At 35.4% G+C, this 20,098-nt stretch overlaps 2 protein-coding genes across 2 annotated transcripts in view; both read left to right on the top strand.

Annotated features, from left to right (window-relative positions):
• The window catches only part of CEP290 (centrosomal protein 290), a 94,602-nt gene that overhangs the window by 70,776 nt on the left and 3,728 nt on the right, over positions 1–20,098 (top strand). Inside the window, 11 exon segments of the mRNA XM_036867462.1 lie at positions 2,689–2,834; positions 3,177–3,332; positions 5,408–5,531; positions 9,710–9,844; positions 11,218–11,304; positions 11,992–12,156; positions 12,681–12,803; positions 14,480–14,652; positions 17,631–17,772; positions 18,911–18,984; positions 19,553–19,647. Coding sequence (XP_036723357.1) covers positions 2,689–2,834; positions 3,177–3,332; positions 5,408–5,531; positions 9,710–9,844; positions 11,218–11,304; positions 11,992–12,156; positions 12,681–12,803; positions 14,480–14,652; positions 17,631–17,772; positions 18,911–18,984; positions 19,553–19,647 — 1,420 coding nt within the window.
• On the top strand, positions 5,552–8,404 carry LOC118901833. Its single transcript, XM_036865496.1, has one exon. It carries the CDS (start codon positions 5,940–5,942, stop codon positions 6,636–6,638), a length of 699 nt encoding a protein of 232 aa, XP_036721391.1. The 5' UTR covers positions 5,552–5,939; the 3' UTR covers positions 6,639–8,404.

Genomic DNA, 20,098 nt, shown 5'->3' with positions numbered 1-20,098 from the left:
GAAAGTCTTTGTAAGCCACCAAGTCTATACCAGGGTATGATATTAGAAAAAGAATGAGAACACAGAGAGCTACAATAATATTACAATCTATATTCAGGAATCTACTGAGAATATTCTTTCAGATTCCACAGCACTGGTCATTTCTAATTTATAATTTTTTTTTTACTCAAAAAGTGGTTTCATATTGAAATTTCAACACCTTTTTCTCTGTAAACAATGTTTGAGGGGCTTCCCTGGTGGCGCAGTGGTTAAAGAATCCGCCTGCCAATGCAGGAGACACGGGTTCAAGCCCTGGTCCAGGAAGATCCCACATGCCATGGAGCAACTAAGCCTGTGCGCCACAACTACTGAGCCTGTGCTCTAGAGCCCACATGCCACAACTACTGAAACCTGCGCACCTAGAGCCTGTGCTCCGCAACAAGAGAAGCCACCACAATGAGAAGCCCACACAGTGCAACGAAGAGTAGCCCCCGCTCACCACAACTAGAGAAAGCCCATGTGCAGCAATGAAGACACAACGCAGCCAAAAATAAATAAATTAATTTAAAAATTAATTAATTAATTTAAAAATTAATTAATTAATTTAAAAAAGAAACAATGTTTGAGGTCTATCTATATAAGATAACGAAACCCACCCCCACTCCTTGCGTTCCTGTGTTTCTTATGCTTCTCTACTTGTCTCTGTAGCATTTATTACTTTCTGACATACTAGAAAGTTACTTATCCATGTGTTGATCTTTTGGACTGTTAACTTTGATGGCAGGAACTTTGCCGGTTTTGTTTATTTTTGTATCCTCAGCCACGGGAACAGTCCCTGTCACGTAGTAGATGTTCAGTATTCGTTGGATGAATGAAAATTTTAAAATGCAATAACATTATCCTGAAATTTATGATAAGAAGCTATTGGTACAGAAAATACAAAAAGAGAACTTCTCATCCTCTCTTCTCCTCTTTTCTCTCCCAGTTGAGATCAGACCCTTGGTGACATTTGCCTTTGTTGTTTTTCTGTTTATTTTTAAATTACTTCAGTCTTGTTTCCCTACTTCACTCCTACTTCAGAGAATAATATCAGATGGGATAGAACTGCCCAGTCTCTACAGAGTACACCATGCTGCAGAATTGTTTACATATACCTTTTGCCCTCAACTAATACTTACATTTCTGGAAATACACAAAATTCCTTGTATGTATTTTAGAAAAAAAAAGTTAATAACTATCAAACGCTTACTGCAGTTTCTTACATTTTTTTAAAGGATACATGTTAGCTGAACTAGATATATAAGGTAAAAAATTGGCCAGTATGGGAGAAGATCGTTTTGATAGGGCTACTTATCTTAGTTGGGTATTTGACTTTAAACTATGGCTTTTAATCCTTTCAGCCCCAACATTCTCTTTTATAGTAAATACAGTGTTTCATAATGTCCCCTTTACTATTCCAAATGAAATTTTTAGTTAATATAAACTACCTACGTGCATAATTTCAAAATTTCACCGTAAATGCCCTAAATGAAATATGAAGGAGAAACATAAAAGGAAAATAATTTATAAAAATAATAAACATTAATATATTTTTCATAATTCACCATGTAAATGCTTCATAGAAAACATAATGAAGTAGTCATGTGCTTCCCCTTTAGGAAACATTGATGTGAATTCAGAGCTACAAATGCAGACTAATACAAATGTGGTCTGTTGGCTCCTCACATGTCACAAAGGCATTGCCATTTGTTAATTTGATTTCCAAAATAGTAAACAGTTGTTTCTATAGTTCTCAGCAAAATGACGTCTGTAGTCTTCACTTTTATAAGGCTGCTGTATTCCTAGAAAATTCAGTACATAGTAAAATCATTAAAAAATTGCTTGGTGGAAAGGACATGAATTCTTAGCTCAGACAATTGTGAACAGAATTTTTAACTATATGAATGTTCAGTAGGACACTTGATATTTCTTCAGTACATGGGACTGTTCTGCATTACATAGACTTTCCTTGGACACCTTATCAATTATAACAAACCACAACACCTAGCCCTGAAGTGTCCTAGTTCCTTCCCTTTTTTTTTTTTTTAAAGCACTTATCACCAGCTAACATACTTCAAAAAATTTTTTTTCTTGTTTTTTGTCTATATTTTGCTCCCTTCCCCTAATCCAGCCAACCAACCAACCAACATAAACTAGACTGTAATACCCATGAAGATAAGTCTTTTTTGTCGGGTTTATTCATTGTTTCTATTCCTAGTACTTAGAGTAGTACCTGGTGCATGATTCACACTAAGTAAATATCTGTTGAATAAGAGAAATAATGTGCATTGAAGATTTGAAGGAGTTGTGATACTAGGAGATTGCTATGGGCTGACAAAATCAGGTTGGTCATTTATACATATACATTCTTTGTTGGAAGTTTACTTTAGTCATCATCCATTTGTATTAGACTCCTTTAGGAGTGTTGGCATTAGTCCAGACTGTTCCCCAGAATTTCATCTGTCAACTTATAGAATACAGAATCTTAGACTGAAGGGCATTTTTGCTTACAGCTTGGCAGGCCTAAAGATTCTAGAAGTGACATAGCAAAATGAACCTGTTTACATATTCTTTAGGAAGTATTGGTTTACCATTGTTCTAGTAAATTGTAATTGATCAATCTAAAAAAGAATATTGGTAATTTTCTTCCTCCTTTGTTATTATTTACAGAGTGCCAGAGAAGAAGTAATTAGGTGGGAAGAAGGTAAAAAATGGCAAACCAAAATAGAGGGTATTCGAAACAGGTTAAAAGAGAAAGAGGGGGAAGTCTGTATTCTAACAAAGCAATTGAATACTTTGAAGGATCTTTTTGCCAAGTGAGTTGAAATTTAATGTAAACCTAATTAATTATGTATAGTCTTTAATTGACCTGGAAGTTATGTAGTTTTTGTGTACTTGATAATATGAAAAATTTTTTAGTTTTAATTATCATTTATTACTATAGTTCACTTTTTATTTTCTTTAAAATGTGTATTAAATATATTTTAAAAATTTATAAGTGTAGTTTCCTATAATTTTGAAATAAGTTAGCTCATAGCAAATACAGAATGATCCAATTTTTATATATTGGCCTTACAATAAGGAAGCTGCAATTTAATAAATTGAACAAGCCAAACAGTGAATGGTATATTTTCATGATTCTGTATTAAATCCCACAGAGCTGATAAAGAGAAACTTACTTTGCAGAGGAAACTAAAAACAACTGGCATGACTGTTGATCATGTTATGGAAGTGCGAGCACTGGAGTCAGAAAAAGAGTTAGAAGAATTAAAAAAGAGAAATCTTGACCTAGAAAATGACATATCATATATGAGGTAAGCTAATACATGGAAATGTAGAAACTGATATAATAAATGTGTGTTATCTTAAACTTGGGTTCTGTTGATTCTTTTCCCGTGTGAGTTGAGATATTCCTGCTTTTTTATGCCACATAAATATGGATTATATTCTTGAACTTTTGAATATTATATTCTGTGACTCTGGATCTTGGTTAAATTGTATGGAAAATGCCGATATATTTTTGTTTTAGCAAGTCCGGATAGGTTCAGGCCCCATGTGCTAACCTGCTTTATGTGGGCTATGGTTCCGGTATCATTTTCAAAGCTTTTACAATGCTCTTTGGCCCTGTTCTGCCTATGCAACTCCCTATTGGCAGTCTGGTATGTGGGCTGTCTTCTGTTCAGTTCTCAGAGTCTTTAATATTCTGATTAGGATCAGATCCATACATTCATGCTCAGGGGTGAGCCCAGAAGTTCATGAACAACTTTATAAGGTTCCTTTCTTGAGCTCCTTTCCTTCTGTGATCTCCCTGATACATTTGGTTTCTCTCGGGCTCCCCTTTTTGGTACTTTGATCCAAATCTGTTGCCCTGTTGCACTGTGCACTTCAGCTATTGTGCTCTTGTCTGCAGCTAAGCCAGCAGCAGGAGGGCAGAAAGGGGATGTGGCGGAGGTGGGGGGCACTACTTTGCCTTCCCACCTTATTAATTACAGCTCTACCAATTGGAGAAGAAGATTCCTCTCCCTAAAAATTTTGGCTCCTGTGAGTTCCCATTGCAGCCTCTGCCACCACTGCCTTGAGATTGCCTGAGGGTTGGGACGTGAGAGAATGCATAGAAGAGAAAAATAAGAGGGATTTTTGCACTGTCTGTGAGAATTGTTAAGCATCCTTTCTCCTTAGTGGAGCTAGAACTTTAAGCCTTGCCTGGAGCTCTCTCCCTCTGTGCTGACGCTCATCTTCAGGTTTCAAGCTGTGTTGTATTCAGGTCAGGAAATACTAGAGGAAAGGAAAAGGTAAATTTACCACCTGTTTGCTGATATTTCAGATTCTCGTGTTTTGTCCCAATCTGTAAAATACTTACTTTTCAAGGTCCTTGTGAGCTTTCAACCTACCTTCCATCTCATTTCCTTCTAAGTTATTGTTTCTTAAATTCTTCAGAATTTTCCATGATGGAGAAGAACAAAATGATTGAAACATTTTCCTTTGTTTTGACATCTATTTATAGCTACTGTCTGGTCGTAGCCTCCCTGTTTTTCTTAGTCTAAACATATGTTCAGAATAAAACCGAATCCTTTTATTTTCCTTTGCAGTTTTCGCAAGGATCAAAATATTTTCGTTTGGAAACCTTCTAATACTTTTAGATATTTAATAGCTTTTTTTCTAATATGAATCTGTGGAGGCTGAAGTAATTGGAGAAGACTTTATAAAAGAGATTGAACTTGTATTCTCAGTCCAAATGTGAATTTCCGAATTTTATGAATCAGATCTAGATTTTAAAGGCAGAAAGGACATTCCGAGAAAACAGAACCCTAGCAGAGACATAGCAGCAGGAGTGAATCTTTCATGTGTGGGTAAGAGTGGATTTATTTGCCGAAGTAAGGGAAGAGTCCTGGACAAATGTGCTGAACAGGTGTGCTTGTGCCAGATAGCGGAGGGCCTTGTAGGCCATGCAGGTGAGTAGTATAAATTGAAGAAATAGATTATTATCTGGCTCCACTAAGAACCTTATAAAATCCTTGACCATCTTGAGAAGTGCATGGATGTTATGAAATTATTATATAATGTTTTAAAAATAGTAGGTATTTTTATTCAGTTATTTTACACAATCCCCAAAATAGATGCATGTTCTTTACAAATGTTAATGTATTTTTTTTTTTAAATCAAAATACCCTTTTTAACTCATAGTTTAAAGGAGGCCAGCCGTGAATCCTCTGTAGAGGATCAGTTTATAATATAGTCATATTTTAATTTAATTTTTGTAAAGTTTTCAAGTTTTGTAGAATTTAAAAGAAATACAGTGTTAAAAATATTTTTTTCTATTTTTTAATATGATAAAACAGTAACAAGTTGGAAGTTTGAACAGTAAAGAGTCTGTGATTGTTGTTCATAGGGCCCATCAGGCTCTTCCTCGAGATTCTGTTATAGAAGATTTACGTTTACAAAATAAATACCTCCAAGAAAAACTTCATGCGTTAGAAAAACAGTTTTCAAAGGATGCGTATTCTAGGTCTTCAGTAAGTGCACATCTTTTCTTTTCATTTTTTTAATTCTAAAGTTTAAAAGTGAAATCAACTTCTACCTTTATCTAGCTAAAAACAGTAGATCCTTCTCATTAATATTAATGAAATAAATCCAACTTTTATTTTTACTAGGTAGTGATGTATGTTAACTTCTATAATCCTTTTTACATAATAATGGTAAACTTATGATTTTTATGCTTTGCATAAAATGTCATTACAAATGATTTCTGGAGATTTTTAAATGTAGTTATGAGTTTTGCTGTGACAAGAACATATAGTTAGATAAAATAGGAAGGTATGTTATAACATTATTTCCATTCAAATATGTGATACATTTCTCGTTTTTCTTTATAAAGTCTCATTAATGTAGAATTATTTGTTGTATCTTATTTTAAAACATTCATGTGTATATTTTTATTATTTTTTTTCCTTTTCTTTTCCTGTTTCTTCTCTTTCGTCTGCTTCAAGCAGAATCTGTTATGTGACGCAGCTACGCTTTCTCCTCTTGCTACCAGTGTTAATAAATACAGGCATAATATTTTTCACAAAAAGAACAATTTACACAGGAACCAAAAAAACCCCATAACAGTACTCAGAATTAAAAATAGGAAAGGAATAGATGTTAGTGACAACTTATATCATCAGGTACCTAGGAATATTCTACAGTGTTACAGTAATGAAGAAAAACACAAAGCGGAAGATATTGTACATCCTACTGAGTTAAATAAATCTGAGTCAAGACCAAATAGTAAATCAAGTCCATTTAGGTCAACTAATGGTACCTTGACGGATTTTAACTCCAATTTTGAAAAGGAACCAGATCGTAAAGTTGAAAAAATTAATCAAGACTGTTGTGAAAATAATAAACAGGAATATAAAAACAAGGAAGAGAATGAGCTAGGCAAGATTGAGAAAGAAAAGGGACACATAGCTGAAGATGTGAGTCACAGCAACCACACGGATCCAGAAGAATCTGCTGGGGAGGACTGTGGTTACGCCACAAGCACTGCTGCAGTGAGGCAGTGTGCTGAGGAGGAGGCACAGGCAAACTCTGAAACTGATGTGTCAGTCCAGCCAAGAAATGAAGCGTCCCAGGTTTGAGTACATGGCAGTCCTTTATTTCTCTCTTGGCTGAGTTTTCTCATAGCAAGTAGTATACATATATGGTGCAAATGGAAACAAATTGTGTAGGATTTGTAAAGAATATTAATTGTTAATAAACTTCTCCTTAAACCCTAATATTTGACTAGTTCCTACAAAAACTTAGTGGTTGTACATTTCCTGATTCATTTTAGTACTCACTGTTTTACCGTTGGTATTCGCTTAAAAAGTATTAGATTAGATAACAGAATAACAAAAATAAGGCACTTTAGATGAGTTCGTTTTGCCTTAGAAATTTCTACTTCAGCATGCTGTAAGATCTCACTGCAAGTAAAATTTCACTACAATGAATAATATCAGTAAAAATCTGTTATGATGCTGTGTAACATTCTAACATATATAGCAAGTTCCTTTGATGGTCTTTTTGCCTTGTATTGTAACAGATACTTTTTTATAATGAGAAAAGGAAGCTTACATGTATTGCCTAGGTATACTTTTCACAATACTCTGCAGAGAATTATTTCTACTTTATGTGGGAAGCTTGGAGAATAAGTAACATCTCTAGTGATCAAGAAGATGCAGAACCAGGATTTAAATGCAGGTCTGATTCTACAGTTTATGCACTTTCTACATACACACACTACTTTTGGTCAATTTATTCAACAGAATAAGAAGTTTGTTCCCAGTTGAAATCAAATAGCATTCATTCATTCATTCATTCCTTTCCACTTCAGATATTCCAGTCACCTAAGTCCTCATTCTCATTAAATCAGACATTTAAATTAAGAGAAAATGGATGAAAATGTCTTAATTCTTATTTCGTTTCCTTATCCAGGTACATAATGCTTCTTTTTTCACTTGATAATAAGTAATTGAGAATTTGAGACTTCCACTGTGTGTTATCGCTAACTCTCATCCACTAAGAATTTGACTTTTGGCAGTGTATACCTTTTAACAGGATTCTTCTTCTATAGAACAATTTGGAAGTTCCCCCAAAATTGATTATACAAGGATTTTATTTATTTTACTTTTATAGAAGTTTCATTAGAATTTATTTTCCAAAAATTTGGACAATCTCAACTAATACTTTTGTTTTGTTTTCTGAGAATAGGAGGAAAAAATGATCCACATTCACTTACACAAAGAATTGCATCCATATTTTAGTGAGGAGAACTGTTGAAAAAATTCAGCAGTTCATGTAATATCATCAGATAGAATTATTCTCTTCTGTGAATGAAATTTTGTATATTTTATATCTGTCAGTTAGGGGTACTTATTATCATTTATTAAATAGCTATCATAGACTGAAGAGATGAAGTAAGGGAGACAGAAGAGCTCAGGGATAGGGAACTATAGATTTCCATGTCTGAAGAGATCTTAAAAATCATCCTGTCTAGTGCCTTCATTTGTAAGATGCAAAAACAAAGGACCTTGCAGGTGGCATGATTTGCCTAGTGTTAACCTTAATAGTAGTAGAATCAGAATGTATACTTGGGTTATCTGACAGAGAATAAGTAGGAACATATTGCTTTAGTTTACTGACACCATGAAATATGTCTGTCTTCTTTTTCTTGCTACTATATATGTTCATACGCACACACATTCCCTCAAACAGTTAGAAATCAGGTAGATACATGCAGTGTTTCTGCCAGTGTTGTGTTGTATGCCCTCAGGTCAGAATCAAAGGTCAGCCCAGAATTTCTTTACATTTCTGTATCCTATTTTCTAATTTCTTTACTTTTACTGCACTTTACCTAAGAAAACTTTCTTTTTTTTACTTTTTTTTTTTAACCTAATGGTGAATATGTCAGAATGTATTTAACCTACTGCTAATTAAAAAGATGTTACAGAGCCATGTATAATAAATGTATTTATAGAATATTATACTTTAATAATAATAATGTAATGTGTAGTATATAAATATATAATATAATAATATGATAATCATAATAATGTCTGTGGAGTTATTGAGTTGATAGTCGATCAAGCCAATAGAGAATGGAATGGGGGAGAAAAAACTAAAGCTGTTCTGAGTGCTTTCACAAAATTATCTCATATAATGTTCTTAACAAGTTTATGAGGGTAAGGGGTATTCTACCCACTTTATAGGAAAAAGTAACCAAGCACAGATTTCTCTTTCAAATAATCTATAGCTTAGAATGAGAACTGAAAATGAACATAAATAATAACCCAAGGTGGATTCATGCCAAAAGAAATGCAAATAAAGTGTTACTGGATTTCAGAGGAGGGAGTGATTACTTTAGCTCAAGGAATGATGAATAGCTTTCTAAAGGAGGAGGAATTGAGGCATTTTTGTAGGCTTGTAGATTTGTTTGCTAGGGCCACCACAACAAAACACCACGGAGTTGATGGCTTAAACAACAGAATTGTATTCTCTCAGTTCTGAAAGCCAGAAGTCCAAAATCAAGGTATCGGCAGAGTTGATGGCTTCTTTAGGCCGTGAGGGAAGGATCTGTTCCAGGCCTCTCTCCTTGGCTCACAGATGGCTAGCTTCTCCCCGTCTCTACAGTGTCTCCCTTCTATGTATGTCTGTATGTCCACATTTCCCTTTGGTATAAGAACATCAGACCTTGTTGGATTAAGGCCCACCCTAATGACCCTGTTTTAACTTAGTTATCTCTGAAAAGGCCCTATCCTCCAATAAGGTCATTCTGAGGTACTGAGAGTTAGGACTTCACATATGAACTTGGGGCTGGGTGGGGGTTGGGGCATGAGACAATCTGTAACAGGTAACAGTACTTTATTTTTGCCCTGGAAGGACCACCACAAATTCGTTTAGTCATTATGAGAGTATACATGGAGGCATTATATGCGTGGACATTATTAACTCATACGGACTTTGCTTTCTATATTAATTACAACAGACTGATTACCTTTTCTCATGTGAGTTTGTTTGTTCGTTTATGGTTGTTTTCTCTAGAGCTCTCCAATTTTCTCATTCCTTTGAGGAAAAATGTTCCCTTTCAGCGTAGTGTTCTCTTATCCAGTGTGTCTTATGTAGCTTTTATATGTTACACCTTAAAAATATTCCTAACTTCATTTTCCTGAAGACTTCAGGAATAGAGTCAGATGATCATTATCAAAAAGAACAGGAGCTCCAGAGGGAAAACTTGAAGTTGTCATCTGAAAATATTGAATTAAAATTTCAGCTTGAACAAGCAAATAAAGATTTGCCAAGATTAAAGGTAAATTTAATATTCTTTATTATAGTTAGGAAATCTAATGCCTTTTTCTCCCTACTTAATTGTTATGTTTACCATGTTAGCTTATGAAGACGTCAGAAACTCATATTCATAAAATATCATGGTAGTGTTATACTTTCTACATTTGCTCATTTAACAGTTATTTGTTGAGGGCCTTTTTTTGTGTCAGGTACTCTTCTAGGTGCTGGTAAACAGCAATCAAAAAAATTCTTGCACTTGTAGAGCTTACATTCCAGTAAGGGAAGGCTCATAATAGGTAAGCAAGTCACTATGTAGTATGTCAGCTGATGTTAAAGTGCTAAGAAGAAAATGCACAGTTAGTGTGAAGGGTGTGTGTGTGTGTGTATGTGTGTGTGTGTTGCATAGGGGTATAGTTGACCCTTGAACTGCGAGGGTTGACTTATATGGGGATACTTTTCAGTAGTAAATACTGCTGTACTACCTGATCCGTGGTTGGTTGAACCCACAGATGCAAAGGAACTGCAGATATAGAGGACCAACTATAAGTTATACCTCCACATTGTTCAAGGGTCAACTGTATATGGGATTGCTCTTTAAAATAGGGTAGTAAGGGGACGCTTCCTTAATAAAGTGATATTTTAGCAGAGAGCTAGGGGACAGGTAAGGAAGTAGGTCATACAGATACTAGAAAAAGAGTTCCAGGCAACAGAAATAGCAAGTTCAAATGTCATGTGTGTGGCAAGATGATGGTTGATGTATTTAATTAACCCTTGTCACACTTTAAAATATTAGGATAACTCTAAAAATATAAAGTCTTTAAATTAAAAAAAATATTTTAGGATAATTGTCTCTTTTAGAAATTTTACTTTATTTTGATGTTTATAATAAGTTTATTTTTGGTTTTCCAAATCTTACCCTATTTAAGGGAGTCCTTTTCTCTTGACTGATTGTTTCATTTGTGTTTTTTAACTTAGAATATCAGCAATCTGTTAATTCCACTGGTAATGGTATAATTAAGCTATATCCTGCTTCTCATTCTGATTTTTACACTTAGAACCAGTGTCAGAAGATCAGTTTCTCTTTCTCTGTACTATATGGGTAAGGTTCTACATATGTAATCTATGGGAGAGTTGAAATCAGGAGTTCTAAACTCAAATTTATATTGTATACTAAGGCAATAATGCAGGAAATATTTCTTGAAATTCATATACAAAATGCTGTTGTATTAATTCAGCATACGTCATGGTTCAAAATCCTCCTCATTGGTGTAAAGACCCACTTGTTTAATTCAGCTATACAGTTGAAGAGACTGATAGTTCAGATGAATTGTTTGCCTTTCCTTTTCAATGGCTATAGCTATGTTAAGTTGTTACATGTTTTCTTTAATCTTCTAGAATCAGGTAAGAGATTTGAAGGAAATGTGTGAATTTCTTAAGAAAGAAAAAGCAGAAGTAGAGAGGAAACTTGGCCACGTTAGAGGGGTGAGTATGTGAGAGTATGCCATTTGTTTGTTTTGGCTTCAGAAGTGATAAGCTGGAAATGAAAAAAAAAGTTTGGATATGTCATAACTGTACTGATATGCTTTTACTAGTGCCTCTAGTTTCAATTTTATTCTGCTGCATCTATAATGTAAAACATCATTAAGCTTTCTCTCTGTTTCAAGTTAATGTATTTTATCATCTGTCTCATCTTACATGCTTTTTATTCCACTTGGACTCTATACCATCTCTTTTTTCATTGCATATCCCTCTACACCTTGAAAACATTTAACTTCCAGGAATCTTCCATCTGTTCATTGAGGTAACTACTAACTGCTCCTTGGTCTGATTCTAACATTTTATAATTATTTTTTATGATATCCATGGCAGCTTCCTAGTTATAATGCTACTATACTAATGTTCTTTCCAGTATACCAGAGTTTAAGCTGTTACTTATTAGCTGCATGACTTTAGGAATATCAAATTCTTTGAGTCTTGATTTTCTTGTATGTAAAGTAAGGATAATTCCTCTTTCACAGGGTTATTATAATGAGTTGAAGTCATACAAGCCTTGGCTTCAAATGTTAGGAATCAACAATGAGTTTAATAATAAACCTCTTATATTCTTGGTACTTTATATTATACTCTCTAAAATATTTGATTAAATAAAAAGTTAACATTTTTTCCTAGTCTGGTAGAAGTGGAAAGACAATCCCAGAACTAGAAAAAACCATTGGTTTAATGAAAAAAGTAGTTGAAAAAGTCCAAAGGGAAAATGAACAGCTGAAAAAAGCATCAGGAATATTAACCAGTGAAAAAATGGCTAATATTGAAATGGAAAACGAAAAATTGAAGGTAATATTTTTAATGTGGTCATTTGTACAGAATGTTTTACTGATACAATTTTTATTAATTTTTAAGGACAATTTAAAATATACTGTATAAAGTAGCTTAATGGATGCAGTAGATATTTTACACATACAGAAAAAAAAATGTTGGAGACAAGGCTAAGAGTAGTTAGAGTAGCATCACTTGGTCATCTTATTATTTCCAGGCCATTGCTTCTCACTCTGGCAGCATAAAATAATTAACTGTATCTATTTTCAAAAATACAGCTGCCTAAGCCCCCAATCTTGAGATTGATCAGATTATTTTGGAATTGGTCCTACCATCGGGATTGTGATTTTTTTTTAAAGTCATCAGCTCATTCTAAGCCAAGATTGGGAACCTCTGCTCTAGATGACCAGTATTAAAGGGAAGAATTTAATTCTAATTATATCAAATATGGTCTCTAAAACCACGTTAAACTAAGTTTTATGAGTTTACAAGATCATTGTTTATTTCCTTGTTTTGATAATGTAGAGTTTTTTAATTACTAGGCTGAATTAGAAAAACTCAAAGTTCATCTTGGACGTCAGCTGAGCATGCACTATGAATCCAAGACCAAAGGCACAGAGAAAATTGTTGCTGAAAATGAAAGGCTTCGTAAAGAACTTAAAAAAGTATGGCTTTCATTATTGACTATACTTATTTTTATGTTAATTAACTGCTACATTTTGGGAAAACGGAATGAAAAAGTTGATGAGAGTATCTACTCAGAGTAGGTATTAAGAGATTTAGGAATTGTGTTGTTTTTTGTTTTGTTTTGTTTTATTTTTATTTATTTATTTTTTAATTGGGGTATAGTTGCTTTACAATGTCGTGTTAATTTCTGCTGTACAGCAAAGTGAAGCAGCTATATGTGTACATATATCCCCTCTTTTTTGGATTTCCTTCCCATTTAGGTCACCACAGAGCATTGAGTAGAGTTCCCTGTGCTATACAGCAGGTTCTCATTAGTTATCTATTTTATACATATTAGTGTATATATGTCAATCCCAATCTCCCAATTCATCCAGGAATTGTGTTTTTATGCCCACCATCCTTTCACTATGAGGAACATTGAAAATAAAAAATTAATAAATTCAGAGGCAGTATAATGTAGAAGCCACTTAGCCAGGATTCAAATCCTAGCTTTATTACTTTTTTTTTTAAATAAATTTATTTATTTTTACTTATTTATTATTTTTGGCTGTGTTCGGTCTTTGTTGCTGTGTGCGGGCTTTCTCTAGTTGCAGCGAGCGGGGGCTACTCTTCGTTGTGGTGTGCAGGCTTCTCATTGCGGTGGCTTCTCTTGTGGCAGAGCACAGGCTCTAGAGCGTGTGCGCTTCAGTAGATGTGGCGCGTGGGCTCAGTAGTTGTGGCTCGTGGGCTCTAGAGCGCAGGCTCAGTAGTTGTGGCTCACGGGCTTAGTTGCTCTGCGGCATGTGGGATCTTCCCGGACCAGGGCTTGAACCCGTGTCCCCTGCATTGGCAGGCGGATTCTTAACCACTGCACCACCAGGGAAGCCCGCTTTATTACTTCTTAACTGTGGGAACTAGGGGAATCTACTATCCCCTCTCCTTCTCTCAATTTCCTCATCTATAAAACTGGGAATATTGAGTATATCTATTTCACAGAGCTGCTACAGGGTTTAAATGAGTTAATATTTATGCACATGTCTTAGAATAATGCTTGATGTACCATAAAGAGTATATGAAACTATTTTGTTAAACAGTAAGATTCCTTTCTATTTAAGTGGCAAAATATATTCCTTGCCCCAGACAAATAGGTGTTGTTATCTATATGGATGATCCAGTGAATAAATTGCAATTAATATTTTTAAACTAGTTACAGTGGTATATGAATGTATTGTGAGGCCAGAGTGATACTGTGCTGTGAATGTGGATGTTTAATAGTGGAAATAATCTGTGGTACTTACACATAGTTTATACTTATAGTTATGTCTCTCAGGTATTAAAAAGTCAAAACATCTTTTAAAAACCTAAAGACATAAACTATCCCATTTTCTCTAACTATTACAGACAAACAAATATGACAAATTTAAAGTAACCACTAGATTAAAATATTGTAAATGTATTTTTCTAACCTCATTTACATGATCTGTTCTAATTATTATGACCATATTGCTGTTTTAGAGTAAAAGAAACATTGGATTTTTATTGGAATGTTAATCGGCATTTAGAAGTCCAGGTTATTTTCTTTCTCGTTTGTAGTGATTGATAATTTTGAATATACTATATCCATGAGAACAGTATTACATTTTGGCATAATATACTAATTAGCTTTTAATGATAGGAAACTGAAGCTGCAGAAAAATTACGGATAGCTAAGAATAATTTGGAGATATTAAATGAGAAGATGACAGTTCAACTAGAAGAAACTGGTAAGAGATTACAGTTGGCAGAAAGTAGAGGTCCACAGCTTGAAGGTGCTGACAGCAAGAGATGGAAATCAATTGTTGTTACAAGGTAGGAACAAACAGTTTAAAATTTGCACAGTTTAATGAGCTCTAATTCTGCCATTATTGTTTTTAAAGAATATGACAGTATCCTGATTCACTTAGTTCTTTCGTGAAGAACTGTTTGGTTGTTTAACATGATCCTCACTTTTTCTTCCTTAAAATATTTAACTAATTGGGGTGTCGGCATGGGACAGAGGAGAGTTGGGGCTGGGCTCAGGGTGTTGGAGCTGGGTGGGCATCACGAAGCTGCTGTCAGCCATGAGCCTGGACTGATGGTGCCCAGCTTGTCCTCGGTGCTGCTTTTCTCCAGCTACAACTGCAATTTTGGAGTTATGTTCTGGGCATCTTGCTCTTCAAATAGCCTCAACAGATGAATTCAGCAAACAGTTTTAGTGTCTTACTGGCCTCTGCTTTCTGGCACTTGATTTTCTCCCATCCCTTGAGCCTTTTCTGCAAGTATGTGCAATTCCTGCCTGTCAAATCAACTTTGTGGCTATGAAAGAGGTGATAGGAATTCACTAGTAAACGTTCATATGTTCATTGTCACTATCACCAGAGGTGGTTCATCATAACTCTGATGAGTCAGTAAAAGGCTTTGGTGTCATTCTCACTTCCAACGTTAAGCAGCTTCTTCAAGGAGTATATGTAGAAGCCAGAGACCAGTGAGATCCTGCCCACGTCCTTTCCCAATAAAGTCATCCTGTATGAAGTGGTGTTCTTGACATCTACTGGCCCCATTTCAGAAGGCAAACGCATCTTTATTTTACCATATTCCTAGAGTTCCTTCTGTCTGTGCATCTCAGTATCCCCTTGGATATCTACCTGCTGTTTAGAATGGACTTGATGTGGATTGGCAGCCCCCATCACTGCAGCTGGGATGGGAATCTTAGCCCCGTGAGGCTACAGCACGCCCCCTAGTGGGCCTGTTGCACTCACTTGCCCCTGTCAGACAAGTCTAAGGAGAAAAGAGAAAGGTTTTGCAGGTCGATAAGAAGGCCCAGGTGGCCAGGCAGTCTTGGAGAAGGGTCCTTGGTTCCTGTCCTAACATATCATACTGAGAGTACTCAGAATCTACTCTTCCCCCATAACTGTTTCTTAATTCTGTCAGAGGGCTAGTGTGAGGGCTAAATGAAATAATATGCGTGATAGTATAAAGGGGAGAAGGGGTCTTCTTTTGCCTGCTTGGACTCCAGCAGAGGCTCTCAACCAGCAACCCTATCAGTTGATTTCTTGGTTGGTCCTTTATTTCCTTCTACAATCACACATGGACTCAAAGAATTTTGAGTTGCTTCGAGACGTATTTATCCAGCAGGTATTTACTCAGTACCTGCTGCATGCCAGACTCTGCTTTATGTTAGATGTATTTCTAAAAGGCCTGCTTTGACTAGGTTCCTTCAGAGAGCCAGGTAGCTTCCAGGGCTTAGAAATACCTATTTCTCACTATGCCCTTAAGTAAATTACAGTTATTCTGTGAGTTTAAGTTTTTTTAAAGCTGTGGAAATGATAATCCCTGTCCTCTTCTTTTCTAAAAAAGGGCTCTGTGAGGCTGCAGAAAAGATTATTAATGTGAAAAGGGTTTATAAAGTTTATAAATATTTGAAGGGGTGATGAGATTTAACCATAACTGAAGATGACTTTGCCCTTTAGATGATTTATGTGTTTTTCGTCTGAGAACTGTACAGGTAACTGAGCATAGAGTAGGCCTTCAGTAAGCACATTTAAAAAAAACTAAGTCCTAGTAGAATGCACTTGACAGAAGGCTAATTCTGATCTTTGGCCTCAAGCCTCCCTAAATCCACCAAAAAAATTACTAAAGTCTGCAGATGGGATTAGACACCCAGTTCGGTAAAGTGGTTTGGAGATAATCTTTTGGTACCCATTAACCATTATGCTCATGCTGAAATCTTTATAGTTGCTCTGTTATTTACTCAACAAACTAATAACATCTATTCCACATCCAGCTTTATAGTACTGACTGCTGAGACAGGCCGGGGTGATGCAGGAGCTGTTTTTAGATAGGGTGGTCAGAGAAGGCCTCTCTGACTGGGTGGCATTTAGAGCTGGGAATTGAATGACGGAGTGAGCTTCAGATATTTCACCACTTTGATAGCTTTTGTCAGGTTAAGAGCGTTGCCTTCTAATCTAGGTTCCTAAGGTTTATCACAGGCTCTTTGATAATAATTATATTATTTTGTTGTAATACTGAGATAATAATTTTCCTTCCTTATCCTGTCCTTACCTGATTTTGTTGCCAAAGTGTTCCTTCTTTTCTTCTCTCTGGAAAAATTTGAATGTTATAAGCATTGTCTCCTTTAAGGTGGTATGATGGGTTTGTAAAACCATTTTGGCTCAGTGTTTTAGAAGTTTCTTTTGAAGTCTGGATTTTTTTTTTGAACTATTGATAATTTCTTGAAAATTTACAAATCTATTTAGATTTTTACAAGCTTCATCCCTCCCGCATCTTATGCCAGTTTTCTTATCCCTGCTTTTACACATTCTTTTCCCTCTCCCAGCAGTGTTTTGGTTTTGCTCTACCTGGATACCTCCTACGTGTGTGTGTGTGTGTGTGTGTGTGTGTGTGTGTGCGTGTGTGTGTATTAAATGCTTTAGTTTATCTCTAAGTATTTTCCTAAGAATATTCAATAATACAGAATTTGATATTCTTATTAATTTAATTTCTATTTCTTTGTTTTGTGATTGAAAAAGGTATTGATTTTAATCTTTGACAGTGGTAAAATTCAGGCTCCATCCTTGTTATAACTTTGGGAAACATCTAAATCCTCTATTTAATTGGCCTGTTGGTTAGGGGTACTTATCCCTTGCTGTTACCTAATGCTAAGTAAATATGTAGGAAAAGATTTGACTAGAAGAAACAGTGTAATAAGATGTTCTTTATTTTTAGTTCAGTAACTTGAACTGGCTTTTAAATCAATGAGAGAAATTATTTTCCACGTCTACACCATTTTTTTTCCTTTATACTTTTAGAATGTATGAAACCAAGTTGAAAGAATTGGAAACTGATATCGCCAAAAAAACTAAAAGCCTTACTGATCTTAAACAGCTTGTAAGACAAGCAACAGAGAGGGAACAAAAAGTTAAGAAATACACGGAAGAACTTGAGCAACAGGCAAGTAATGTCATTTTTCTTTATGTGATAAAATAATGCATCATATTTCAAACCACCCCTTGGCATTGTCTTATGTAGGTAAAAATGAACTCTGGACTAATTCCTCTCCTACAAGGACCATCTAAGTGAATGGCCCCACCATTGACCTATTTAAGTCAAAAACCTTGGATCATAGACTCCTTTCTTTTCACTCATACCCCGCGTCTTTTTCATTAAATCCTGTCAGCTCTATTTCAGACGTATCCCAAATCTGATGATGTCTCAGCACCTCCAACACTGCCAGTCTACTCTAAGCTATTCTCTCACACCTGAATAGCAGTAATTTCCTAACTGGTCTCCCTGCTTCTGCTCTTGCCTTGTTTCACCTTCTCCCTATCCCTGACCTATTTTCCACATAGTTGCCAAGTAATCCTTTTAAAGGTATAAAGCAAATCATAGCAGTCCCATCCTTAGAATCTTCCAGTGGTTCCCATTACCCCAGAACAAAATCCTAAGTTCTTTTCATGGCCTGCAAAGACCTACATGGTATGGCATCTGGTTTCCTCTCTAGCCTCACCTTTACTTTCTCCAGCACTCATAGTGCTCTAGCCATGCTGACATTCTTTCAATCCTTGGGACAAACCAAACTCATTCAAGCTTCTGGGCCTTGCTTTTGTTTCCCTTGATTAGAATACTGTTTACCCAAATATTCTCATAGCTCACTCCCGCACTTCATGTCTCTGCTTAAATGCAAGCTCCTCAGACCCTCCCAGACCTATACTACTTTCCATCACTCTGTCCTCTTACCCTAGGTTATTTTTCTTAATAGCCCTTCCCACCATCTTGAAGTGTTATCCAGTCACATCACATGCTCACTGTTTGTCTTCCCCCACTAAAAATGTAAGGACCACAGGATCATGCAGGAAGGGATTTTGCTTATTTTTTTCACTGCTGTATCCAGTGTGCCTAGGACAATGCCTGGCATGCAGTAGTTCCTCAATAAGTAATTGTTGAATGAATAGTGGATAGATCACCATAGATGTGCAATGTGAACTTTTGAAAACTCAACTTTTAAAATTATGCTTCATTGAAAGTATCTTTATAAAACCTCATATTTCCATGTCAAACTTTGTCTTCTAACTTTTCATTGTGCCCAAAGATTGAGATTCTCAAACACGTTCCTGAAGGTGATGAAACAGAGCAAGGCCTTCAATGGGAGCTTCAAGTTCTTAGGTATATTATTTGTTCATATGACTACTTTTTAAAAATTATTTTTTAATATAACCACGTTTGCTATATCTAGAGAGTTAAGATTTTTCAACCTTGCTGCCTAATAGGTTTTTCAGCCTCATTTCATCCTTCTAATGCCAATCACTCTTTTATATAATGGATGCTAAAAAAAAGGGTAAACCAGATCTTAATGTAGGTGTCAAGTTTGTAATTTAAACTTTCTTAATAGCATAGAATATATTAAACCTTAGCTTCCAAAGGCAAATGTTAATAGAAATGAGGAAAAAAAATCTTCCAAGGCTCTGTGTAGCGTACTTTTGTGAGGCTCCTCCCTGCAAGAGAAAAACTACTCTTGAAAATGACATCAGATCAGATTTTAAGAACATGAAGGATTTTGATTCTCTGATCCCTGAGAATGGTAGCATTGCAGCAGGAAGAGTAAATGGACAAACGTTTACCTTTATAAATACCAGCAGGTTCTAAGCACTGTACATCACACAATTAAAGAAATGCTCATGTATTTTGTGGAGCAGTGTCTGTCTTTTTCTAACACATTATCATTGTGTTCTAGATTAGCTAATAGTCAGCTGGAAAAAGAAAAAGAAGAATTAATCCATCAGATAGAAGTTAACAAAGACCAGAATGGACCTGAAAGCACCATACCCGGTAGTATATTTTTTAACACACTCATAGCATGTTAGATAACCCAAGTTTTTGAATTAGGGTTTGCCTTTCTTGTTTGTTCACAGATTTCTGATAACTGTCTTCCTTTTATAAAATCAAATCCTTGATTTAAGTTTTTAAAGCTGTCTCTGTCTTCCATGAAACAATATTCCCATTGAGCCCTTTGAGTTGTCTGTAATATTGAGTAGCAAGTATTCAAGTGTCTTTCTCCTTGTATTCCATCTGGATGTTACGGATTTAACCATGATACAATGCTAAGTAATAAATATTAGGTCTGTTGCTTCCAGTTTCTCAGTATAGGCCCTTTTAAGCCCTTTGAACATTTTCTTCTAAATGTTACTTTCATCTTGTTATTAACTTAAAAACTACATGTGTATAAGTAAACATTGCCTATATCCTTTTTTTCCTTCTACAAAGTAAAAAAGTCTATCCT

The sequence above is a fragment of the Balaenoptera musculus genome, chromosome 10 (genome assembly GCF_009873245.2).
Source record: "Balaenoptera musculus isolate JJ_BM4_2016_0621 chromosome 10, mBalMus1.pri.v3, whole genome shotgun sequence".
Lineage (NCBI taxonomy): Eukaryota > Metazoa > Chordata > Mammalia > Artiodactyla > Balaenopteridae > Balaenoptera > Balaenoptera musculus.
This window is presented reverse-complemented; position numbering and strand designations above follow the sequence as displayed.

Excerpts from the sequence above, each read along its gene's own strand:
- LOC118901833 (XM_036865496.1), top strand. The coding sequence starts at position 5,940 with ATGTGTATATTTTTATTATTTTTTTTCCTTTTCTTTTCCTGTTTCTTC.